Source organism: Daphnia magna, linkage group LG2 (assembly GCF_020631705.1).
Source record: "Daphnia magna isolate NIES linkage group LG2, ASM2063170v1.1, whole genome shotgun sequence".
Lineage (NCBI taxonomy): Eukaryota > Metazoa > Arthropoda > Branchiopoda > Diplostraca > Daphniidae > Daphnia > Daphnia magna.
The window spans coordinates 14,610,967-14,634,012 of record NC_059183.1 but is presented as its reverse complement, the minus strand read 5'-3'; the positions used below and the strand labels follow the sequence as shown (position 1 = coordinate 14,634,012).

At 41.7% G+C, this 23,046-nt stretch overlaps 6 protein-coding genes and 7 non-coding genes across 14 annotated transcripts; 6 read left to right on the top strand and 7 right to left on the bottom strand.

Moving 5' to 3' along the window:
- Positions 1-67: 67 nt before the first annotated feature.
- Positions 68-1,466, bottom strand: LOC123469932. Its single transcript, XM_045169279.1, has 3 exons — positions 1,311-1,466; positions 1,121-1,219; positions 68-745 (listed from the first exon to the last, which is right to left on the bottom strand). Exons 1-3 carry the CDS (start codon positions 1,464-1,466, stop codon positions 485-487), a joined length of 516 nt encoding a protein of 171 aa, XP_045025214.1. The 3' UTR covers positions 68-484.
- On the bottom strand, positions 1,459-2,992 carry LOC123466324 (serine/threonine-protein kinase/endoribonuclease ire-1-like). Its single transcript, XM_045169650.1, has 3 exons — positions 2,554-2,992; positions 2,135-2,447; positions 1,459-2,053 (listed from the first exon to the last, which is right to left on the bottom strand). The coding sequence occupies exons 1-3, from the start codon at positions 2,678-2,680 to the stop codon at positions 1,579-1,581; spliced, it is 915 nt and encodes a 304-aa protein (XP_045025585.1). The 5' UTR covers positions 2,681-2,992; the 3' UTR covers positions 1,459-1,578.
- A 179-nt stretch (positions 2,993-3,171) lies between these two features.
- Positions 3,172-3,279, bottom strand: Trnai-uau. The gene is made up of 2 exons: positions 3,242-3,279; positions 3,172-3,207 (listed from the first exon to the last, which is right to left on the bottom strand). It is a non-coding gene; the product is annotated as a tRNA-Ile (tRNA).
- Positions 3,280-3,761: 482 nt separating this feature from the next.
- Positions 3,762-6,568, bottom strand: LOC116934659 (calcium-dependent protein kinase 1). Its single transcript, XM_045169647.1, has 5 exons — positions 6,270-6,568; positions 5,818-6,172; positions 4,992-5,739; positions 4,493-4,910; positions 3,762-4,421 (listed from the first exon to the last, which is right to left on the bottom strand). The coding sequence occupies exons 1-5, from the start codon at positions 6,427-6,429 to the stop codon at positions 3,991-3,993; spliced, it is 2,112 nt and encodes a 703-aa protein (XP_045025582.1). The 5' UTR covers positions 6,430-6,568; the 3' UTR covers positions 3,762-3,990.
- Positions 6,569-6,986: 418 nt separating this feature from the next.
- Positions 6,987-7,093, bottom strand: Trnai-uau. The gene is made up of 2 exons: positions 7,056-7,093; positions 6,987-7,022 (listed from the first exon to the last, which is right to left on the bottom strand). It is a non-coding gene; the product is annotated as a tRNA-Ile (tRNA).
- A 732-nt stretch (positions 7,094-7,825) lies between these two features.
- On the top strand, positions 7,826-9,580 carry LOC116916714 (beta-1,3-glucan-binding protein). The gene is given in 6 exon segments (XM_032922045.2): positions 7,826-8,120; positions 8,201-8,347; positions 8,428-8,561; positions 8,627-8,819; positions 8,898-9,096; positions 9,183-9,580. Coding segments are annotated over 6 exon segments (1,131 nt in total). The 5' UTR covers positions 7,826-7,887; the 3' UTR covers positions 9,408-9,580.
- A 250-nt stretch (positions 9,581-9,830) lies between these two features.
- Trnat-agu lies at positions 9,831-9,903 on the top strand. Its single transcript has one exon. It is a non-coding gene; the product is annotated as a tRNA-Thr (tRNA).
- A 359-nt stretch (positions 9,904-10,262) lies between these two features.
- Trnat-agu lies at positions 10,263-10,335 on the top strand. The gene has a single exon. It is a non-coding gene; the product is annotated as a tRNA-Thr (tRNA).
- Positions 10,336-10,623: 288 nt separating this feature from the next.
- Positions 10,624-14,206, bottom strand: LOC116916640. Of its 2 annotated transcripts, none has more exons than XM_032921921.2 (6): positions 13,899-14,206; positions 13,649-13,808; positions 13,011-13,261; positions 12,801-12,942; positions 12,600-12,719; positions 10,624-12,528 (listed from the first exon to the last, which is right to left on the bottom strand). In XM_032921921.2, the coding sequence occupies exons 1-6, from the start codon at positions 14,153-14,155 to the stop codon at positions 11,026-11,028; spliced, it is 2,433 nt and encodes an 810-aa protein (XP_032777812.2). In that variant the 5' UTR covers positions 14,156-14,206; the 3' UTR covers positions 10,624-11,025. The 2 variants fall into 2 exon arrangements, with proteins under 2 accessions (XP_032777812.2, XP_032777813.2); XM_032921922.2 differs by having other exon boundaries at positions 13,011-13,238; positions 13,899-14,039.
- Positions 14,207-15,473: 1,267 nt separating this feature from the next.
- On the top strand, positions 15,474-15,546 carry Trnat-agu. The gene has a single exon. It is a non-coding gene; the product is annotated as a tRNA-Thr (tRNA).
- Positions 15,547-15,897: 351 nt separating this feature from the next.
- Trnat-agu lies at positions 15,898-15,970 on the top strand. The gene has a single exon. It is a non-coding gene; the product is annotated as a tRNA-Thr (tRNA).
- A 362-nt stretch (positions 15,971-16,332) lies between these two features.
- Trnat-agu lies at positions 16,333-16,405 on the top strand. The gene has a single exon. It is a non-coding gene; the product is annotated as a tRNA-Thr (tRNA).
- A 409-nt stretch (positions 16,406-16,814) lies between these two features.
- LOC116916633 lies at positions 16,815-22,771 on the bottom strand. Its single transcript, XM_032921910.2, has 8 exons — positions 22,592-22,771; positions 20,576-20,887; positions 20,295-20,481; positions 19,856-20,097; positions 19,561-19,735; positions 19,343-19,477; positions 17,664-19,262; positions 16,815-17,329 (listed from the first exon to the last, which is right to left on the bottom strand). The coding sequence occupies exons 2-8, from the start codon at positions 20,830-20,832 to the stop codon at positions 17,093-17,095; spliced, it is 2,832 nt and encodes a 943-aa protein (XP_032777801.2). The 5' UTR covers positions 20,833-20,887; positions 22,592-22,771; the 3' UTR covers positions 16,815-17,092.
- Between the last annotated feature and the right edge of the window lie 275 nt (positions 22,772-23,046).

Here is a 23,046-nt window from a genome sequence, read left to right as displayed (position 1 = left end):
TCTTTCTCCTGTTTGGTAGGCTATATACTCGATATCTTTTATATATGTCCCTCTGATTGGTGTTTATTCAAGGCGTCCGATGTATTGGCTAGAGATACAGCATATTATAGGTGACAATTTCATGCACCGCAAAAACATTTATAACACAGGCACTAATTAATCAACAGAGTGATCAACAGAGCAATTTGGATCTTTCGTCGTTTAGCACTAGGCATTATTTATAAAATTCAAACTGAACCTTTACCTTAAACAAACTAACCCTTTAGGATGAAATGGTAATCGTCCTTTAAGTTTCTAAATTTAACGTTAATGTCTTTGGCTTTACATTCGCGAAATCGAATGTATTTACGCAGATATGCTTCCCATTGCATATGGTTTGCCACCAATCTATTCGTTCTGAAACTTTGTTGATTTTCAATTGAACACTTCTAAGTAAACCTTCCAATTCCATATGTTTTCTACCCTTTTCTTTTTTCTCGAAATATTATTCAGACAAAGTTTCACAGAGAGCTTGTATGAAAGAGCTACCTAGATACTCTTGCACTTGCCCATTCTTATCCTTAACGACTAACCGGTAGGACACGAAACCAGGCAGGGTCGATTTGATTGTGATAAAATCCATCAGTGGAGGATTCCTTGGGGCGTCTTCTAAAATTTCCAAAACCTCTTTTAACTTTTCTTTTTGGTTGTTAGGATCGATTTCCTTGTTTGTCGATTGATCTAGAAAACAGGACGTACAATTATATTATTCTGCATCAGACGGAATGGATGAACTGAAAAAGATTAGCAGTTAAATTACAAACCTTAAAGTACTGGTAAATTCTACTAGGAAAGGATAGCTTTGAAAAGAAAGACAAAAGACTGGTGGTATGAGGAACGATATCCGTTTTGCTCTGTCTGAGTTGCCCCTGACAAGCCTGAACGATGAATATTTTCGGTTTGCCATAGAGGCTGGGGCAATTATTGAAAGAAAACTCGTTCTTTAGTTCCTTAGTGTTAACGTATCTACCATCGTAGCATTGGATTGCGTATTCTCAATTCCATGAGACAAAAGATATACGACCAGGCAACCAAATTCACTGAAATTTATTTTGGCTAGAGCGTTGATTTCAGATTTCTAATCAAACGATTCTAGATTTTCGTGAACTTCAGTGTTGAAACCCAGTTTTTTGAACGTATCACTTAACGCATCTCGGTCCTTGTCGCTCCCTTCACGGTTCTGGTAAAAAAAAAAATCAAAAAAATAAATAAAGATGAGAGAGAATTAAGAAAAACAAATGATGGAAGGCATAAGAAACTCCTTTATATACCTTTTTTTCAAGACGAAAAACCTGCTGATTAAAGATAACACAAAGACCAGGTGACTTATAATCCTCGTACAACTTGTAATCTTCAGAAGGATTGTAATAGGAACTGTCTAGAACTTTTTGTAATGTTGGGCGTTCGTCTTCTTTGAACTTCAACATCAGCTTTATAAGCTTTGTCACCTCTTCCTCGTCCTTATTTTCGGGATTGAATGGAGGTTTGTCCTTATAGACAGAATAATTTAAATTCTGAATGTTTGGCACACGCTGAGCTTCATTTGTCGCCAAATGGATGTCTGGGCTTTTTCTTGCTGTCTTCCTTCTTTGACAGTGAAATAAGCACATAGTGATAGAAACAACCAAGGATAAAGACATCCAATTTTGTGCTGAGAACTTTTTCCACATTTCGGCTTTCCGGTGCCTCCCATCCTTGTGATGCGGCAGCTCCCGTTAGAAGTTTCTCAAAAGAATCACGCTTTCTAGTTAGGCGAAAATCTGTTATTTTAGCCACAAATCGATGAGAGCTGTAACCTGTTTGATTAATTTCCTTAATAAGAAAATTATTGGGCTTTAGGTTTCGATGGACAAAGTTGTTTTGGTGCAAGTAATCGAGCCCTCTTGTTGCCTGTCGCAGGATTTCTTTCGCTCCTAACTCCTCAAGAATTTCCTTGTTCATTTGGACTTCCTTTATGAGGTCTTGATCTAGAAGATCTGCCACAGAACACAGACAGCGTTCTGTTGCAATGTACCTGTGTATATAATTTTAAGTGTTTATTAGGTAGGCAAAAGCCAAAAATCTATGTATATAAACGGTGACTGTTGAATCCTACTCGAAATCCTTGTCCCATTCGTGAGCAATATATCGGATAAAATTTTCGTGGACCTCCAATTCTGTCAATAGTCGACGTTCTCGCTCTAATTCTTTTCGGGTTGTACCGCTAAGGATCGGTTCTATTTTTAAGATGGCAACTGGAACATCGCAGTTGAAGAACCCATCATAGATTTGTCTCTTGTTCTCTTGTGCATCACTTTTATCTTTTTTCACAAGATCGTGAGAAAGGTACAAATATTGGGGAGCGTTTTTGCTTCCAATGTTAACCCGGAAAAGCTTACTCTCTTTGTAGAATGGTTCTCTTTCTGCATCTACGGAAGAAATTAATCATAGATGAAAGTATTTTATTGAAGAAATGTGTTTTGGTTGCCTCTACGTATTAGAGTCAAATAAAAACCGAATAAAACTGAGTCATACCAACAACTGACGAGGTCTCCTTTTGTGGATTAGTCAGCGGTGTCTCGTCTTCTAATGTAATTGGTGTTTCATTTCGTTCGGTTCTACTGGACGAAGCGTGTGGGTCTTTTACCAGGTTGGACGACATCCTGTATTCTTGGCACTATTTGTTCACTCTTCTTGGGATCCTCTATGGCGCTATGGTTGTTCTGTCCGTTAACTGAACACGTTCTGATATCAGACATAGCTATATATGAATCAGTTGCTGAAAAGACTTATATCTGTAGCAAGTTTTCGCTTTACTATTAGTGTATTGCACAATACGTTATATCTGTTTAATATCACATTTACTTTTTCATCTGTCGAGTTTAAATTATAGCCGACCGTAGTCTGCCCTACCGGTTATCAGCTACATTCACAAGATAATAAAGCCACAAAATGGGATAGACTCCTGTCCTGAAGCTAGCGTATGTATATGATCTACTAATGTATCGAACGAAAATGCTATACAAGCTGGACACATTTCTTTCTTTCTACCTATAGACCGTGCGGTGTCCAAGATGGACATGGGATATCCTGATTTAGATTAAACGTTCCAGCAAATAGCTGGTGTTACTAACCACGTTTCCGAAAACATTATTCTCCAGGCGAGGCTCGAACTCGCGACCTCGGCATTACTTCGTCTATTATGCACAACGAGTTACTGTCATATAAGTACCTTGCGCTAACCAACTGCGCCACTGGAGATTTTATATGACAACGCGTTTAAAAAATTTTTTAGGTGCTTCACGAATTAGAATGATGAGACTGGATACAACAAAATAAGGACTGTGTCTTGTTGTCTAGGTCAGAAATGCTGAACCCAATCGAAATAAGAAATTCATAGCTAGAACACATGCTTACAAGAAGAACGAATGGATTCAATTGCTCGTTTGAGGGTTTAGGCAATACAAAAAGCTATACAAAAAAAAAAAAAATTTTGCAACAGTTAAGCTGGGTACTTTTATACACCAGAAAGAGTCAGGTGAACGTATCAAAACTAAAATTGGGAGTAAGACGGCCAAGATTCATTGCTGGGTGCATTGTTGTTGTGTGTTATTGTCGAATTGGTTTTGTTTTAGTTTCTCTCGCTTTGTAAGCCAGGTTTGGATAATCGTGGGCCTAGGATCGTTTGTTTAAACGAATTTTGTTCGATAGCAAATCTAATGAAATTGAAGGTGTCTATCGAATTCAAGGTGTGCAGTGTATTGACAACAACTAATTCTAATAAACAACTAACAAGAGATTAATCTACAAACTATGGAACACTTGCAACACGTTTAGACTACAGTTCATCAAGAACGATTCGGATCTTCCATCAATTAGTATTGGGTATATTTATGCCAACCTTCAAGTCAAGCAAACTACGGCTTTAGGATATAACGGAGTTTCCCTTCTAGTTACCCTTAGTTACCCTTCTTAGTTTCCCTTTTTTACACCTTTGCGAAATCGAATGTGTTTGCTCAGGCATACTTCCCATGTCATAGTTTGCCAGCAGTTTTTCTCCTCTTCATTTGAATTATTTTCAAATTTCTCTGAATATGCGTTGATTTTAACCTGGACACATCTTAATAAGTCTTCCAGGTGTTGTGTACACTCATCCGGTATTTTATCCAAATATTCTTGAGACAAAGCCTCACAGAGACTTTGAATGAAAAAGCTACCCTCGTTTAGTCGGTAGCATAGGAAACCAGGTAGAGTTGCATTGATTGTTATGAAATCCATAAGCGGAGGATTCCTTCCAGGATAGTAGTACGAAATTTTCATCTGTTTCAACTGTTCTGTGCTATAGGTATGCTTTACGTCCTTGTTTTTCAATTGAACTGTGGAAGGTGATGATTCCAAACCACCTGAATAACAGGAATAAAACATTCAATTGTTCTGTGATGAGCTGAAGAAGACAAACAGTTAAGTTACAAACCGGTAAAATGCTGGTAGAGTATAACAGGAGCAGGTATCAACTTTGAAAAGAAGGATGCTGGATTGGCGGGTGGAGCAACTATTCCCGTTTCACTCTGACTCAGGCTTCCCTGACAAGCCTGAACGATGAAGATTTTCGGTTTGCCATAGAGGCTGGGGCAATTATCCAAAGAGAACTCGTACTTAAGTTCATTTGTGTTAACGTATCTACGATCGTAGCATTGGATTGCGTTCTCAATTCCATGAGACAAAAGGCAGACCACGAGGCAACCATAATCCTTGAAATCTCTTTTGGCCAGATTGTTGATTTCAGATTTCAACTCAAACGAATCTAGATTTTCATGAACATCGATGTCGAAACCCAGTTTTTGAAAGGTATTCATTAGCATATCTCGGTCCATCTCACTCCCTTCGCGAAACTAGAAAAAATAAAAAAAAAAACGGCATAAACGTGAATAAAAACAGTAGGCCTATTTCACAGGTAAGAGTTTCCTTGCTACCTCTTTTGGATCTTCAAACTTTTGCTGGTTGAAGATAACACAAAGGCCGGTTTTAACATGATCATATATCTTGTAATTTTCGGTAGGTTTGAAATATTTATTTTCAAGAACTTGTTGTAATGTTGGACGGTCATCCTCGTTGAACTTCAACATAGACGTGATAAGCTTTGCCACTTGTTTCTCGCCCTCGTTCTTGCTATTGGGAACGAATGGAAGTTTCCCTTCATAGACGGAATAATTTTTGTTGGTAATGTTTTCCGGACGCAGAAGTTCACGGTCTCCGAATGGATGTCTGGGCTTTGTCATGTTGACTCCATTCTCCGACAGTGCAATCATGACATAGTGATAGAAACAACCGAGAATAAAGACATCCAATTTTGTACTGAGCTCCTTTTCCTGGTTTCTGCTTTCCGGTGCCTCCCATCCTTGTGATGCAGCAGATCCTGATAGAAATTCTTTTGTAGAAGGATCACGTTTCCTGGTCAGACGAAAGTCAGTTATTTTAACCACAAATCGGCAAGAGCTGCCGCCTGTCTTATTGACTTCCTGAATTAGAAAGTTATTGGGCTTGATGTTGCGGTGGATAAAGTTGTTCTGGTGTAAGTAATTGAGCCCTCTTGTTGCCTGGCGCAGGATTTCTTTCGCTTGCAACTCATCCAAAATTTCTTTTTTCATCGAAATTTCCTTTTCGAGAGCTGGATCTAAAAGATCTTCCACAGAACACAGACAGAGTTCTGTTGCAAGGTACCTGTGCATATAATTTTAAAAGTTTACTAGGCGAAGCAAAATGCAGGAGAATAAACAACGAGTATATAGAAAACCGTACACGAATTCCTGTTTCTGATCCACCTCGCGACCAAAATAGCGTATGAAATTTTCATGGACCTCCAGCTCTTTCAGTATTCGAAACTCTCGTTCACTCTCTTTCCTCGCGTTTTTAATCTTTTCTTTCTTCTTCCCTTCTTTTTGCAGTTTAGTTGGGTCACTATCTATAGGTATGAGTGTCTTTACGATGGCAACTGGAATATCGCAGTTGTAGAAACCCTTATAGAAATCTCTCTTCTTCTTTTTTTTCTGTTTTTCCTGAGAATATTCGGGAAGACACCGATATTGGCCAACGCCGATTCCAGTTTTAACGCGGAAAAGCTTACTTCCTTCGCGCACCGGTTCTCTTCCTCCATCTACGGAACATACAAAACAACAATGAGAGCATTTACCTGATCAAATGTACGTTAGCTATCTCTAATTAAAATAAAACCGAATTGAACTGAGAAATACCAATTGGTGCATTAGTCAGCGGTGCCTCTCCTCCCGATGCAACGGCTCTTTCCTCTTGTTCGGCTCTACTGGATACGTTCTCTTCGGTACTGCGCCCTGGTGTGTTTCGGCTAATAGTCGTAGCAATGCTCCCAGAGTCGTCAGCCACAGAGGACGACATTTTGTGCTCTTGGGAAAATGGCCGTTCACTTTTTCTTCTAGAACCAAAAATTAGCACTGACCGAGTCAAGTGACGTGAATAATTTGTCCTTTCCTTCGTGAACGGCTTTCTGCATCGTCTTCTACTGGACGCGTTCTGATATCAGAGGTATCTACTTATTTTATTATGAAGGTAATGATAAGCAACGTTGCTAGCAAACAAATAGAAGGCGAAAAATACGTGTTTGACAAACATCCCGCAAGATATGTTTGTTATCAAATGTATTTTTTCAGGCATGGGCATGAAATTTCAACCGAACGTAACCATATTTTATCCTATAAGACACCACGTATTCAATAGATAACCCAGCTAATAAAAACTTTCCTTCTCAAACTAGCATGTATGTAGATTCCACTAACACATCGAATGTTGAGCAACGTTTCAGCATCTGTAACCTGAAGAACGTTGCTCCTATTCTTCCCAGACCCTGCATAGTGTCAACGGACAAACAATTTCCTAATGTAATTTTAAATAGTAGTCACTTGATAATGTAAGCATCTAAATAATCGAAAAGGACATTCTCCAGGCGAGGGTCGAACTCGCGACCTCGGCATTTCTTCAATTTAACGCATTAGATAATACTGTCGTATAAGTACCTTGCGCTAACCAACTGCGCCACTGGAGATATTATCTGCGAAAACTAAATTATCTCAAATGCAACCTAAAATTATCTGTCAGTGGTTACAAAAGTTGCCGTGATGAAGTCATTGAAACATTAGAGAAATTATGTTCCCGTTTCCCTACCCAAAGCCTCAAAAGGGAACACTAAATCTCGCCAGCACACTGTGCTCAGGTGTTTCTCGTTTATTTTTCAATCTAGGATACAAATTGTTTGTTATTCAGTTATAGCACACCCTGTGATGGGTATGTCTCCTATGGTCCCGGACGTTAGCTGTGGACGTGAAACGCATTGCGGCATGCGGGTTGTTCGGGGGGGTTGTTATAGTTCATATGGTTACTTCGGGTTACTTATACGAGAGCACAGTTTACTTATAGTTCATTGCAACCGTGTCGAAGTAGCACCTGTGATAGACAGATGTGCGTCGAGGTTTACGCAGTCTGTTGCCATATGTTTTCCGAATAATACAGTAGTCGAGTATGAAAAAAAAAAAAAAATGGAACAAGCAAATTGTCTGGATATTAAGCATTGTCACGCTATTCTGTAATATTATACAAGCTACGTCGGCTATTACAATCCGTTCAAAACGCAATATGAAATATGGCCTTTGAAAACCTGTTTACAAGAATTTTATGTCGTACTCGCTGACCAAACAGGCAAAGTTATGACAGTGTTTTCATACTAAATCTGCGTCATGATCGAACTGCAGATACTGCACAACATCCGAAAAATAGCGTGTATATAAGTTAGTCGGGAAACCAGTTTTTACCAGGCTCGTCGCAACTCTCGCAAGTTTCGAAATGGCTCTGCAATGCAATGGCAGAACGCCAGTCTCTGCTTCACTTCGGATCACCGTGCTGGCACTGCTGTTTTCACTCTTCTCGGATCAAATTTCGGTAGCCACAGCAGTACCCACTTTGATTTTCGAAGACAATTTCGACACTTTCAACAGGTCGACTTGGCAGCATTTGATCACGGCCTGGCGTGGGGGCCAAAGTCAATTCCAGTACTACACGAACCGCACTGAAAATAGGTACATATCTTAAACGTTTAACACGTCAACTGTTGTTCGTGTGCTAAAGAACTGTTATTATTATTATTTTTTTATCAAAGCTATGTCAAAGACGGAATATTACATATTGTCCCAACATTCACGGCGGACCGGTTTAGCGAATCTTTCTTGTATAACGGCACACTTAACTTAACAGCGGAAGGATGCAACTTTATCGGTCCCGAAAACTTTACCAGCAGCTGCGTCAGGTTTGCAGTTTTCTTTTAATACAAACGTTGTGCATCATATAGTCTACTCACATGTTGAATTGCATCTGGAAATCATTCAGGAAAGGTGGACTTAACGGAGACATCATCAACCCGATCCAGTCGGCAAGGATAAGAACCATCAATTCTTTCAGTTTCACCTACGGAACTGTTGAAATTCGAGCAAAACTCTCGCGAGGAGATTGGCTTTGGCCATGTAAGTAGATGCTATATAATCTTTCATTCTTCATTGATTTCACTGCTTTTGTCGTGTGCTTTAAGCTTTGTGGATGTTACCGACTGATTATGATTACGGAGATTGGCCGAGGTCGGGCGAAATCGATATGGTCGAGATCCGATGAAATGACAAAATGGAGTGTGATGGATACATAAGCGGCAACCGACGAGCCAATTCGACGTTGCATTGGGGACCCAGCAATAAGGCAGACAAGTACGCCAAAACCAGATGGTCAAAGTAAGTTTGCATTTTTTATTTGTATTGAACCTATAATTGTTTCAATGACTGGATTCTCTTCGTTGTACTACATTTCAGGTTTCTAACGAACGGCTCATTTGCAACTGAGTTTCATACTTACGGTTTGCGCTGGCTACCGACTGGCATTGTTTTACTCATAGACGGTGAAGTGGTCGGATCCGTATATCCTCCTGCTGGCGGCTTCTGGAAATTGGGCGGTTCCAGCGGCACAAATATTTGGCAAAACGGCACAATCATGGCCCCCTTCGATAAACGAGTATGTGAATTTTAATCCCCAACTTCTACAAAACGAAAGAATTCAATGGGACAAAACTAACCAGATATACTTTTGATGTCGGATAGTTCCATTTCATCTTCAAGGTGGCGGCTGGAGGTGACTATTTCCCTGATCGCTGTCTCAATTATAATGACCAAGGAGCTGTAACTCCTAAGCCGTGGAGCACGGCAGACACTGTGCAGATGAAACCCTTCTGGCAGGCGAGGAACCAATGGTACCCAACCTGGACCCGCAATCCGGAAGACAGTCACATGTTGGTCGATTACATTCGTGTTTGGTCTCTCGATTAGCTATTTTGATCGCGAATGCAACATTCTGGGAAGATATACGTATGTTGGAAGTATTCGTTTAAACCCCAGTTTGTGTCTAGCCCATTACAGTTTTGGTGGTGGTTTTCTTCCTATTTGTAGCAATTGAACCGGTGTTGCATAGATGCGGGCTAGAATATACACTAAATCGGCAATGCGCGTTCTTTTCCAAAACAAAACTCGGATGAGGGGATTTTCTTGCTGGAGAGTTAGCGGGAGATAATACAATGAGTTGGATCTCATTTAGACTTGAATATGTAAGACCTGAGAGAAGCTTCACAATTTGAAAAGATAGACTACTTGCTGTTGGCCGAGCTCTTGCAAGTAGTTGGGTCGCAAATTCAAGTAAATTTTAATAAAATATTACACATGATTTCTTTTTTGTTGGAATTTTACGCATTGCACGGTCTCATGGCTTAGATGGCAAAGCGCCTGCCTAGTAAGCAGGAGATCACGAGTTCGAGTCTCGTTGGGACCTTTCGTTGCATTAATTTTGCTACAATTGCTTTGTTAAGAGATTGTCTGTCGAAGCTTCAATCACTGCTCAACATAAATCTGAAACACCGATGAGAATAACCAAGATGAGTCAATAGTTTTACCGTTTACAGAAACACGTTTAATCTTAATCTGTATTTAAAGCATTACACACTGAAGAAGATAAAAAACAATATCATTAACTACCAAATAAAATATCACATGTCACGTAATGGTATAATTTGTTCCAACTATAAAGATGCATGAAGACATTTTCAAAAAATTATGGAAATCAAGATATTATTCGACTGAATCCCGTTCACGTTTCACGATATTTATTGTGATGGTCTCACGCACACTCAAGGTCTCATGGCTTAGATGGCAAAGCGCCTGCCTAGTAAGCAGGAGATCACGAGTTCGAGTCTCGTTGGGACCTATTGGTAATCAATTTTAGGCAACTATTCCTTACGTTCATGTTTAAACAGCTTGTTCGTTCTGAATTGAATCTTATAAGGCGGAGCTTTCGGAAGTTCAATTTTGACACAATAACGTTGCAACAGACAGAGAAGCTGTATGTCGTTTGTTAAGCACACATTTTTGTTGACTGCACGACACTTAGAAAATCTTAGGCTCCAGTTCAAAACTGACACTCAGCGTTGACCGCTCACAATCTTTAAGAGATCCAAACGCCAGTAATACGGCGCATTCATGAAAAGATATGACATTGATAAATCAGTATAATTTATTTATCTTAAAACAATACACTCTTGTAATTCAACACATAAATAGCTGATTATGTTATACGACACAGCGTATAGTTAAGTAGTTGACCTAAAAATTCATCCAGAATTCAACGCGGGAATAAATGTACCTCTCCGGGAAACAGTTTTCCATCAGAATTTCTGAATCATTCCGTCTTGTTCTCTTGAATTCAGAAGAAACACGAAAAGAAGTGTGTTCGCTCGGATTCCGGCACGGCTCTGTAAGGAAAAATATTCCGGAGAATCGGCCTCTGTAGTGTGTGTAACCATGATATAGGGCTTGGCCTATCTTGCCATCAGGCATTAACCCAGGTAAAGAATGCTTCTTTGATTGGTCTAACCTTTGTTTGTTTATCCTTCTACTGTCATACCGCCTCATTCTGACACTCTTGATTATTGTAAATAGCTGGTGGTGTTTGAACCGATATGCGACGTGCTGCCTGTAACTTTGTAGATGCTGTGGTGGAACATCGATGGCTGGATGACAAGTTTGACGGATGGGGCCGTCTAGTGATTACCTCGTACACCATGTAATAGACTTTACGCTTGCAGTCGAAAGCCAGGAATATAAACGTTCCTTGTAGAGTATTGAACAGGATAAATGGATACCAGAGCGCCGGTACGTCGGCCATTGCAGCGATGAGACCCGAGACCCAACCGAGTCCCATAATCGTGCCCAGTTTGACATAGAGGAAGAATCGCGTGCGCAAACGACTCACGTACGACTTCCTTTTGCGATGATAGATCATGTCAGTCAACTTGAGACTATCCAAAAAATTGCCAATTGCATTTGATGGTTGACCCGTTTGATTTTTGCGCATGGCAAACTGCGTCTCCCTCCATTGTTTCACGATCGACCAAGCCGTCAGCAAGAAGAACATAAAGTTCACCGCTAGCAGGACAGCCATCGGTAAGATGAAGAAGAGTCCCAATCCGTTCTTATTGCATATCCAGCATTGATGAGTTCCGTAATTAGGCGCCCATCTGCCGTCCGTTATGTCCGTGAAATCGACCACCATTGCGATAGCTACAATAAAAGTCGGACAACTCCAGCCGTAAAGTGAATAAGAACGAAATGTAGTCCTTCTTCTTTGGACGGATGCGCGGAACTGCAAATGGGGTTTGATTTGCGATCCAGCAAACGTCCGACACATGTCGAAACCCATAATGTTCATCCAGAAGAAGGCGGCCATGAGGGACCAATGAATCAGGACTGCTATTGCGGCACAAGGGCCATAACCGATCGAATTTCGGGCTCCAACGCCTGTCAGGAAGAGCAACTGGCCAAGGAAGAGGGTGCACGAAAGCGAAAGCAAATTCTTGCCGGGCACGTTACGTAGTTTTGGCAGTGCGATATGGATGCCAATGTGGAACGCTAAACAAATGACGCTGATGGTTAAGCAAACGTTTGACAAATAACGTTGGGCGTAAGAATATCTGAGATAGTTTTTAAGTTCATTCAAGAATCTGCCAAGCGATTCGTTCTCGCATATTTGGATGATGCCGTTCTGGCCCAGTTCGTAATCGCTTGGCCGCAGCGTATCGCCCGTGCCGTTCAACACCAAAGTTCCGTTTCCCAGCGAGTAGTAATGAACATCCTTGATTAGCGTCACTTTAGAACAACGTAAGCTTAACGAAGAATTGCCGGCGCCCTGCTGCGACTGCTGACGTGGCGAGCAAATTCCAGGAGATTGTTGTGAAAATGCGGCATGACACGTAACTGCGTGACAACTATCGTGCAAGCCATCGAATATCTCGTTAGGGCCACACGTCTTCTCGTCGTTACTTTGAATCCCTCCGAATTTGAAGTCCATGACGATCGAAAAAGAATGTAGAGAGCGATCGGAACAGTGAGGATTCTTGGGAACCTTGATTTAACGTCATCCTGTTTATTAGATTGATTACAAAGGAACAGCAATGAAGAATGATGAGTCATTACCTCTACAGCGGAAGTTTCAACATAGAGAGTGTAAACGTCGCAATGACGTCCTTCGGCAGTGTCTTGCCAGTCAGATAAACAATCGTTCATGATTGGAACGCAGTGCCTGCCACCAGCGGACTGGGATTGTATATAAAAGAACGTACTTTTATGATAAGGTAAAGTAACTCTGCAATGGTTAAATGATGATATTGAATTTGCCTTTAGATAATTAGCGGGTTGGTTGAACTGGTCGATGGTCAGGACGCAACTGATGGTCACATATCCTCGGTGTAAAACCCAACTCCTGGTACCCGGGTGGTAATTTTCGTCGAGAAACATCTGATCTCGGGTCACGTTGAAACTGAAAAGTGAATAGTTTTGGAGTTATTCTTTCATTTCCTTCGTTTTGAAAAAGAAATTCCAAATCACTTGTCATAATCATCGTTGCAATGGACGGATATGTTCCACGGCGCTAAACGACGCGTATCGGAATGACATTGCGCGCAGTAAATATTGGCATACGTCCGGTTGGTGGCCAACGATAAAACGGGGATATCCATCAGGTAAGAGTATTGATGATGGCTGGATTCCGTATCCATCCGTCGATGACACAACGCGGCCACAGAATCGTCGTCCTTGGTCGAATCCATCGGACAACTGCCGATCATGTACATGTAAAACTATATGCGAGGTGATCGTTCGTCAATTTTCTTTAAAACATAACATAGCCAGTAATGGAAAACCAACTGTTCAATCCGCTTTTCAAAATTTTGGTTTTCTGGATATCGTTCGCTGTTACCCAAAAGAAAACAATAAATGTTGCCCCGTCCCTACGGATCGGTGTGTATTGAGTTGCCGGATTTCGAAAGGCGCTGGGATTTCACTAGCATTTATGTTTACATAAGAGGCTTCGACGAAAGCTTGTTTATTCCGGCACGTTTGAAAGTACCGAAAAGAAAGAAGGAAGAAAAAAAAAAACGGAAATAGCTATTGCCACCGACGGGTGGGAAAAAAAAGGGAGTCAAGCTAAATAAATAAAACGGTGGCAAGTAAAAACAAAAACTTACTTTTTGGCTGGACGTGTAGCGATCCGTCTCCGTAGCCATAGGTAAACACGTCCATGGAGATGAAAGACTACCCTTTGGATCACTGTCGTACACGTCCGCCGCATCCGCACAGCAGTCGCCGTAGAGGGCGCAATCAACGTCGCAACGACATCGGCCGAATCTGCGAATAGAAACAATTCTTTTGAACTGCTACGAATTCTTCGAGTTTGTTGTGCCGAAGCAAATCAAACAGAGAATTGTCGATACTGACGAATCGGCGTCGTCACCGACGGCGCTTGTGTTCCAGTCGGGTCCAGTAAACATGGTGCCAGCAGAGTGAACGGTCGGGTCTTGAAGAAGCGGGTATCGATGTCGACAGAGATTCATTTGCTGATGACATCTGTTCACCTCGATGCCTATGTTGTCGGTTAACGACGACCACTCGATCAACATGGACACGTTCACCCAGAAGGAGAGCACAAAAAGCGATAGAATAGTCCACACCAATTGACGAATGCGTTTGGCCATTCTTCCGTTGTCGGAGGTTGGCGAAACACTGGTGGCCGACCGTATTAGATATTTCTAGCGTTCGGCCAGACGTTGCTAGCATTGGTTGTTCTGGGCGCCTGTTTTAGATCTGCGCTCTTGAATTCTTGTATATATGGTTTGTCCTCCCTTCTTCACTTGCGCTATCACGAAAATGCTCGTTGTTAAGCGGCCAGCCACTGCTGTTTTTTTGTTGTTTTTTAGTTCAATTGACGTCGTGTTTCCTTGGAGCGTTGGGCCTGGTTTATGTCGTTCCTCTGAAATTGATTTGCGTGAGCGGCGAAGAGGGATAATATCTTTCCTGCTAGCTAAACAGCAACGTCTTTCGGTGACCTTTAACAAAACTACGGCGTAGAACTTACGGCCATGAATCATTCAATTACGTCCGCATTATCTGGAAGTGATGGAACAGCTTGCCGAACGTCTTAGATTCCATTTCCTGGAAGTTGGACTTTCGATCACACTAATGGCGAAATAAGACATGTTGAGCTTCACTAGCTCATCAAGTTATCTGGCAGGAAATTGATTGATGTCAAAGCAATGTTCAGCCATTTTCTTTTAGCTTTTTTCTTGTTAATCTTTTTTCACTTGTTGAGTAAAGTGACGAATGTCTTTCCATCCAGCTGTTTTTATACTTCGCGGCTAATTGGAGTACCTCCTGTTGCTCTGCTGGGCAAAAGCGGAAGCCGCTCAATAGACGAACTTGTTAGTTCAATGAGTTCTTTTTTTTTCTCTAATGTATCCAACTCAAGTGTTTGTCAGTGTGAAACGAAATTTTTGCAATATGATCTACTACTATGTGAGCATTCACCACTATTACGTTCAACCAGCTGAAACTCAAGCACAGCTATCTACAAGAGCATTTCGAATTCGAGTAGGGTGATGGATGGCCACTGAAGCGTCGAGACTTATTCCCGGATGGCGCGTCTAGAATCGTGCAATTTTTTGTAAACATAATTTAAACGTTTATAGCTGTATCCCTTTGAAATAAATAGAGAAGGGATTGGTCCAGCATGGTGGGCTGAACCGATTTTGGCCATAACTATTTTATTTTTTTTTTTTTTTTCCTGAAAAGATGTCTGGGCAGAAATGGATGTGCCAAAGTACGCACAAAAAGCGCTTAATCGATATCATTTTTTAGACAGAGCTATTAAAACGCACGTAATTTAAAAGCAGTAATGTTTTCTTTTTTCAGCTTAATATATTTGTTTCACGATGTTTTCTGTTAACGAATGTAACGAATGTTTGTCAAATGATGAGTACGGCTTTAAAATTATATAGGTGCAATGTTATTACAGGAGGTCTCATGGCTTAGATGGCAAAGCGCCTGCCTAGTAAGCAGGAGATCACGAGTTCGAGTCTCGTTGGGACCTGTGTAGATTAAAATTTTGATTATTTAATGCTCCGGAAAGAGATTAACTGACTATCAATCAGTGTTCGAGATAAATCTAAAATCCTGAAGATAAGAACCGAGATAAATCCCTGCTTTTACTTTTTACAGAGACACCTTCTAACCTCGATCGATATTTAAAACAGTTAAACATTTTAGAACACGAAGGACAATATTTCAAATGGACGAAGGCGTATCACACCCTATATAATTGTCCCAACCCTATAAGGACACATAAAGGCATCATCTTGAATATGGCACATTGAGTTATTTGTCTAGTCCGATTCCCGTTCACGTTTCACGATTTTTTTGAATAGCAGAACTACGTTCACGCGGTCTCATGGCTTAGATGGCAAAGCGCCTGCCTAGTAAGCAGGAGATCACGAGTTCGAGTCTCGTTGGGACCTCATAAAATTACTATTTTATTTGCAAGTGCTTCATTAGAGATTACAAGATGAAGTTCCAATCGGTTCTCAGGATAATTCTGAAAATTCAGAATATAAGACCCGAGATAATCCCTGCTTTTGTCTTTTGCAGAGACACCTTCTAGTCTTGATCAGTATTTAAAACAGTTCTACACAATTTCGAATACGATGGACAATATTTTAAATGGACGAAGATGTATCACACCATACTTACCTATGTAATTGTCCCAATCCTATAAGGACCCATGATAGTATCATCTTGAATATGGCAAATCTAGTTATTATTCCACCGATTACTCCTCACGTTTCACGATTTTATTTTTATAGCGGGATTAATTTCACGCGGTCTCATGGCTTAGATGGCAAAGCGCCTGCCTAGTAAGCAGGAGATCACGAGTTCGAGTCTCGTTGGGACCTCATATAAATCTTTAATGTACAATCAAAATAAAAAATTTTATGCGATCTTCTTGTCACCGCGTACCGAACGTAACGTGTAGTCCGCGTCTCTTCGAACCAATTCTTTGGCAGACGCAAGACAAAAGACAGACGACTTTTAATTGACAAGATTTGCAAATTAACTGTTGGGCAACAATAACGGCGTAGTAACGTAAAATTCGTTACTGTTTACCAAGTATAGCTCATCGGTATAGATGTATACACAAGCAGTCCGTTTTTTGAAGGTAGACCACACAAAATAGCTATTTTTGAGGCCTGTCTAGTGCATCGTTTTTCTGTTTACTCATTAGGACCTCTCTCGTAAATGTAAACAGACCCCTTGGCAAGCTTCCCATCTCCATAAAGTATTTCTAATAACTTTTCCTGACAATAGTTTTAAACGCATTGTATACTATATAGCCAAACATTGAAGGTAACATTTCGTGTACGTGATAATTTGTGGAAAAAATCGTGATAACATAATGCAAACGCGTGCAATGCTGAACATTGAAAAGAGAAACGTCTGTTTTTCATTCGATAATATGGACGATAAACACTTAACACTGACTCCGTGACCCTGCCTTCGTCAAACGTCTCCGACTTGAATGGATTACCATCCCTTCTTGATTGAAAGAAAAATCAGTTGGTTGAATGGCGGGTGATGAGTTGTCAGGACTTAAGCGACGCTGAGGGATTATTATTCTGAACAAAAAGGTGAGATGTGAGGCTTTCCTTGTTGGCAAACGGATACTGATGAAATTCGTCATCGTTGACGAAATGTTTGGTGACGACAACGCGAGGCAGATTTCGTTTGGCCCGGCTGATCGGCGAAGCCGAAGTGACCCAGCGACGTACAATCTCGACGGCAGTCATCTGCGGCAAAAGACGTTCAGCCGATAGCGAAGGCTGCGCAAACAAGACAATCGTTACAAATTTATTTCTACTGATAAACAAATAGTTGATTACAGCTTCATCGTCCATCACTGAACGGGCATATTAAGCGAGATCTTCACTGACCCAGCATCGTCAGCTTGTCGCCCATCATGCAGTGCCATTCAATAATAGAGAAATAAAAGAGATAAAAGATTTGCGAAGAGAAGATCATCAGCTGAGTGAGATGCTGTTACATTAGAAGTTTCATTCAGTATAGCGGTTAATTTTCCATTCTTGTATTTGATTTTTTTTGGTTTTTTTTTAAATTCCTTTAGCATTAACTATGCTGAGAATAGGATTGACGGACCGGAGGTTGGTTATCCCGTTGGACGACGCTGAGCCGATTGGATTGACTTTCAAATTCGGCCGTGGTACTACTAGGCGTGGCGATGCTCGACTTGTGAGTGCTGATGCTAGGTTTGTTGGTGCTAGCAGTGGCCCGACTGCTGGACGAAGAGTCAGATGGATGAGGTCGCTTGGTGGCCCATTTGTACACCATGAAGTAGATTTTGCGCTTACAGCAAAAAGCGACGAAAATGAACGCGCCTTGTAAAGCGTTGAACAGGATGAACGGATACCAAAGTACGGGCATTTTGGCCAGCGCTGCCACGAAGCCAAAGATCCAGCCGAGTCCCATAATCAGTCCCAGTTTAATGTAAAGGATGAAGCGAATTTGCTGCTTGTTGTTCACAGCGCTATTGCGACGGAGCGGAGCCGATGGACCGGACGGAGGTTGAAGCCTTTCCGTCATAGTTTTGGCCTCATTCGCAGCCCGATACGATTGATTTTTCTCAACTGCGAACTGAGCAGCTTGTCTCTGTTTGATGATGGAGAAAACAGTCAAACTGAAGAGGATCAAGTTTTCCAGCAGCAGAACAGCGACGGGCAAGACGAAAAACACACCCAGTCCGGCCTTGTTTGAGATCCAGCAAACTCGATAGCCGTATTCAGGTGCGTAATCATCCACCAAATCGGTAAAGTCCAGCATCAGGCCCAGGGACACGATGGCGGTTGGGAAACCCCAGGCGTACAACGAGTAGAATATGAAAGTCGATCGCTGGCCACGACCTGGCATTCCGCGATTGCGGGTCAACGACCCGGTGAATGTGCGGCAGATGTCGAATCCCATGATGTTCATCCAGAAGAAAGCGGCCAGGTAAAACCAGTGCGTCGCCACTCCCAGGAAGGCGCACCAACCGTACCCGACGACGTCACGCAGTCCGATGCCCGTCAAGAAGAGTAACTGGGCCACGAACAGGGCGCAAGACAATGAAAGTAAATTTTTACCGGGCAAATTGCGCAATTTGGGCAGGGCGATGTGAATAGCGATGTGAAGGGCGAGGCAGCAGACGCTGATGGCTAGACAGATATCAGACAAGTAACGCTGGCCAGCCGAATATTTAAAATAAGTGTCCGCTTGATCGTCGTCCGCACATATGGTGACGTTTTGTCCTCCTGGGCTCGGTTCGTATTCTTCCGGCTGCAGGGTCTTACCATTAGCCTTCAAAATGAGGGAACCGTTTTCCAGTTGGATGTAGTCCACGTTCTCCATTAGAATCACACGCTGGCATGAGGAATTCAGCCAAGTTCCAGCTGTTGGCCAGTTGTTTTCCAGTTCAAACTTGCGTACGCAAGTACCTGCTTCGTTGACGAACGTCGCTCCGCAGACAACAGCGTGACAGCGATCGCGAAATCGGTCAAAGATTTCGTTTGGTCCGCAAACATGATCCACCTTTCCGCCTGCACCGCCGCCGAAATCAAAATCGATCAACATCGAAAACGAATAGCGATTACGGTTCCCCAGTGCAACGCGGAATTTATCGATCGTTTGCTGCGTGAAAAAGCAATCGGTTTCATTATGCGGGATATGGTTGCACTTGGCGCAGTGAGGATTCTTGTACACTCGCTGGAACAGTGGAACAAAAGCCAATTTTAGTTTCATACGTGATGCGTTTTGCATGTTACATTTTATACGATGGTGTCTACCGGTTTGGTGTATCCGGATGGATGCTTTTCCTGGACAAGAAAGGTATAAGACTGACATTTGATTTCGTCAGAGGTATCGGTCCAGTCTTCGGCGCAACTTTCAATTCTTGGTATGCATCTCCTGCTACCCGTCGACTATGAAAATGGGCAAAATCAGGCAAATCGGTTATTCGATGTAGGGTTCAATGAAAAAAATAAACTCATTTTTGTTTTAGTGCCTTAAGATAATTCATGAAGTTTCGGAATTCATCGACCACTAAATTGCATCGAATGGTGGTCCTAGTGTCTTCGTTTTCATCTTCTCCATCGTCTTCGTTCACCACTAACGCCCATTGTCGCAATCCCGGCTGATAATTGGATGGGCGAAACATTTGCGCCCTAGTGGCGTTGGAACTGCATTAGTAGAAGACAAAAAACAAAAAAACAAAAAAACAAAAAAAAAAACAAAAAAACGTTAGCTGGTTGTTTATTTTGTTACGTATGTCAGCACGTATTTTCATTCACAATACGTACGTGTTGATATCAACATCGCATTCGACTGAAACATTCCAGCTGGCCAGGCGGTTAGCGTCTGAGTGACACCGGGCGCAGAAGACATTGGCATAGGTTCGATTGGTTTCCAGAGACAGTACGGGTATATCAATCAGATGAGTATAGTCCAATCGATTAGGACTTTTTCGGCATAACGCCGGTAGAGATTCGTCATCGTCTTCAACCCAAGTGGATGGGCAAGCGTTAATCATGTAAATATGGAACTGTTGCACGGAAAATTACAATTGAAAATGAGTCAGTGGAAAAACCAGGATAGCCAAAAGAGAGAGAAAAAGCCTTGGCGAAAACTATACAAAGGCAAAACAAACGTTGTTGAAAGATCGCCTACGCAATGCATGATGACACGGTAGTTGTGTACATCTCAAAGCTCGCGCATAGTGTGAATACGCGTATATGTTACCTTTTCGTCGAGCTTGTAGTCGTTATCTTTGAACCGGAGAGGTAAACAAGCCAATGAATTTTGCTCGAACTCTTCTTCTGAGATGTTATTCTTGACCTCCGTGTGGATGTTGGCCAGCAGCGCGTCGTAACAACAATCGCCATAACTATCACATTCCTCGTCGCAATGGCATGCCGTGTTCAAAAATCTATTTGTATTTTTTTTTTCAGTGTTTGTAATGGAAATGTTTTGTTAAACATCGATCATGGAACGCGTAAAAACTAAGGCAAATGTAAACTGACTGGTTTTCTTTCATGTCGTTCGGTTTTTGTACGGTCATCTTGCGCAGTCCTTCGTTAGTGGATGATTCTGTTGTCGCAGGATCATCCGACTGATTGCGAAAACCACAATAATCAGTTGTGCCACACCACTGCTGGTGGACGATCTCGTCTGCCAACTCTATCCAGTCAAGGTGTCCTCCACGAGCATTGGCTGATGGGTAGATCAGAAACACAAAGAAGAAACGGACCGTCCACTTGTGAATGGAGACGGCGGCCATTTTCTTTCCGCTGGTTGTGTTTGACGCTTGGACAATTCAGTTAGTCACCAACATTCTGCGAAAGATGACAGAATAAGAAAAGAAGATCAAAGCTTACCAAACTGGAACTTTCCACTTTGTTTGCAAGATATCGACTCCGGATGGAAGGCGTTCCATCCGGTGACTACACACAACAAGTTATAGGGAGACCCTTTGCCCAAGCCAGCATCAGTTTCAATGACAAGCCGCGCCTGCGTTCCATATCCAACCAACTGGAAGCCATTTCGTTCTTTTTTTTTTCAAAGTCATTATTCTTTTTCTATATGTAAGGTGACGGCGCGGAAATTTGAACCTTTTTCTGAGAACATAGCTCGCGGGAATTCAACTAAAATCCTTGACAACGTTTTTCTTTTTTTTTTTTTCCTTTTTGCTTTCACCGAGAATAGCTTGATAACAGACTATGGCTTGACTAGGGTCTTAAGGGATTCGTTCAACAATTTGTTATTTTAAATCCGAAACGATATGTTCTCTTTCACCAGCCGGATGCAAAGTTTACTGGTGATGGCGCTAGCGTCTCAAATTAGACACCGGAGCATACGTTCCTCCTCCCGAGCCATGGCGAAATGCCCTCTCTTCGTGAACAAGGTAGTTTGACAAAAACAACAGACAAAACAAATAAAAGAAGAGTTAAGTACACGAACCACTTAACTCTTCAGGTTTGCTCGGAACGCCCCTCTTATCAAATGTTCGAATATGCCTCCAGGAAGTCCGATAAACAAGAGAAGAACGTCCCCGAAGAACTTTTAAGAAATTTTTCGCATCCTATTGTAAGTCGGTTGTAAACTTTAAATTGTTTAGCGAATGACTTGCCAGCCTTGCCCTCCAAATGGGGCCATGTTTGCTGATATTAAAGCCCGTTCGGCTATACACCATCTATGTTTTCCTACGCGGAATTATACACGGTTAAAAAAAACATTCCATTACTTGCATTGCTATCGGATATATATGGATCAGTAGACTACACGTACTGAGCTATTAAAACGCGGGGATAAAACGAAAATGTGCGCGCGCGCGTCGATATATCGCCTTGAGAAATGATGAAAAATGGGTGCGGTCCGAGCTTGTGTGCATCACTTGCTCTGCTATTTTTAAAAAAGGAAATGTTTCATGGAGGGCAATATCGACCCTCATATCTTGTTTGATGTGTTTTTAGCAATGAACGGTTTTTATTTCGTCCGATAATACGAGTCTATCCTACAGGAGACTTGGCTAGTTGGTGTTTCATCATCTATGCGACAAGCCGCACAATAATATTGCGATGACGCACAACACGAACCCATTTTGATGCATAAAAGAAACCCAGCTGAATGGTGACGAAGTACTAGAATAGGACATTGTACACATAAAACAAAGTAGTGGATCAACGCCGGCAGAAATAACGATCGGGAGGGCTGTTTTTTGTTTGGTGTCGACTAAGGTCAGGCGGGATCAACAAAAGTTCAGGATGTAGAATGCCCTTCATCAACGACTTCCACAATGATGGCTGGTTAAAAGGCCACCCACCAGGGATCTGAATATCAATTACCATATCCGATAGCAACAGGCGAAAGAACAACAAAAACATGTGTGATCGGAAACTCGTCATCGTTGTTATCACAATGTGAATGAGCGTTCCATACGCTGACACGCCAATGAAGTCAGATATACTGTCGGTTTTCTACATTTAATTTCTGTCATAATGGCAATAAAATAATGAAAATTGGGACCAGCCTTCACCTACCTAGTTGTTTTCTTTTAAAGTCAGCATTGCCTTCATCCTTTGTATAGTTACTACTAATTTAATGCAGCGGCTTCGGAGGGCGATCTGCACTTTACACTCACTGTCCACTGACTAACTGTTTGCCAGCTCATACACCATATGTAGTACAAGCCGTAAGTACAACACTTCCGTGGGGTTCAAACAAAACTAATAGTTTTAAATGAAAAAAAAAAAATGAAAAAAAAAAAATGGAAAAAAAAAGTTTATGTACACAAGCGCTTGGTTTGTTATCAGTGTGAGACTCGTCCAGCGTTGCTCGCTTTTATCTCCACAGTTAACTCAGATTACATGTACGACAAGGTTTGTTAAAGCTCTGTGTACAGACCTCTGCCGGGGGTGCTCCGCCCGCAACACTTGTAGGCCAATAAAAAGATTGGACAATACCAAGGTTACACTATTAAAATGTTCGAAGATGT

Excerpts from the sequence above, each read along its gene's own strand:
- LOC123469932 (XM_045169279.1), bottom strand. The coding sequence starts at position 1,466 with ATGTTGAAGTTCAAAGAAGACGAACGCCCAACATTACAAAAAGTTCTA. Across the intron at positions 1,220-1,310 it reads TTTTTCGTCTTGAAAAAAAG|AACCGTGAAGGGAGCGACAA; the intron begins GTATATAAAGGA and ends TTTTTTTACCAG. Across the intron at positions 746-1,120 it reads AAAATCTAGAATCGTTTGAT|TATAATTGTACGTCCTGTTT; the intron begins TAGAAATCTGAA and ends GATGCAGAATAA.
- LOC123466324 (XM_045169650.1), bottom strand. The coding sequence starts at position 2,680 with ATGTCGTCCAACCTGGTAAAAGACCCACACGCTTCGTCCAGTAGAACC. Across the intron at positions 2,448-2,553 it reads GGAGACCTCGTCAGTTGTTG|ATGCAGAAAGAGAACCATTC; the intron begins GTATGACTCAGT and ends TTTCTTCCGTAG. Across the intron at positions 2,054-2,134 it reads GAATGGGACAAGGATTTCGA|GTACATTGCAACAGAACGCT; the intron begins GTAGGATTCAAC and ends TTATATACACAG.
- LOC116934659 (XM_045169647.1), bottom strand. The coding sequence starts at position 6,429 with ATGTCGTCCTCTGTGGCTGACGACTCTGGGAGCATTGCTACGACTATT. Across the intron at positions 6,173-6,269 it reads GCTGACTAATGCACCAATTG|ATGGAGGAAGAGAACCGGTG; the intron begins GTATTTCTCAGT and ends TATGTTCCGTAG. Across the intron at positions 4,422-4,492 it reads ACTCTACCAGCATTTTACCG|GTGGTTTGGAATCATCACCT; the intron begins GTTTGTAACTTA and ends CCTGTTATTCAG.
- LOC116916640 (XM_032921921.2), bottom strand. The coding sequence starts at position 14,155 with ATGGCCAAACGCATTCGTCAATTGGTGTGGACTATTCTATCGCTTTTT. Across the intron at positions 12,943-13,010 it reads TGCAACGATGATTATGACAA|TTTCAACGTGACCCGAGATC; the intron begins GTGATTTGGAAT and ends TTCACTTTTCAG. Across the intron at positions 12,720-12,800 it reads AACCCGCTAATTATCTAAAG|TCCGCTGGTGGCAGGCACTG; the intron begins GCAAATTCAATA and ends ATACAATCCCAG.
- LOC116916633 (XM_032921910.2), bottom strand. The coding sequence starts at position 20,832 with ATGGCCGCCGTCTCCATTCACAAGTGGACGGTCCGTTTCTTCTTTGTG. Across the intron at positions 20,482-20,575 it reads AACGACATGAAAGAAAACCA|ATTTTTGAACACGGCATGCC; the intron begins GTCAGTTTACAT and ends AAATACAAATAG. Across the intron at positions 19,736-19,855 it reads TGCGATGTTGATATCAACAC|TTCCAACGCCACTAGGGCGC; the intron begins GTACGTATTGTG and ends CTACTAATGCAG.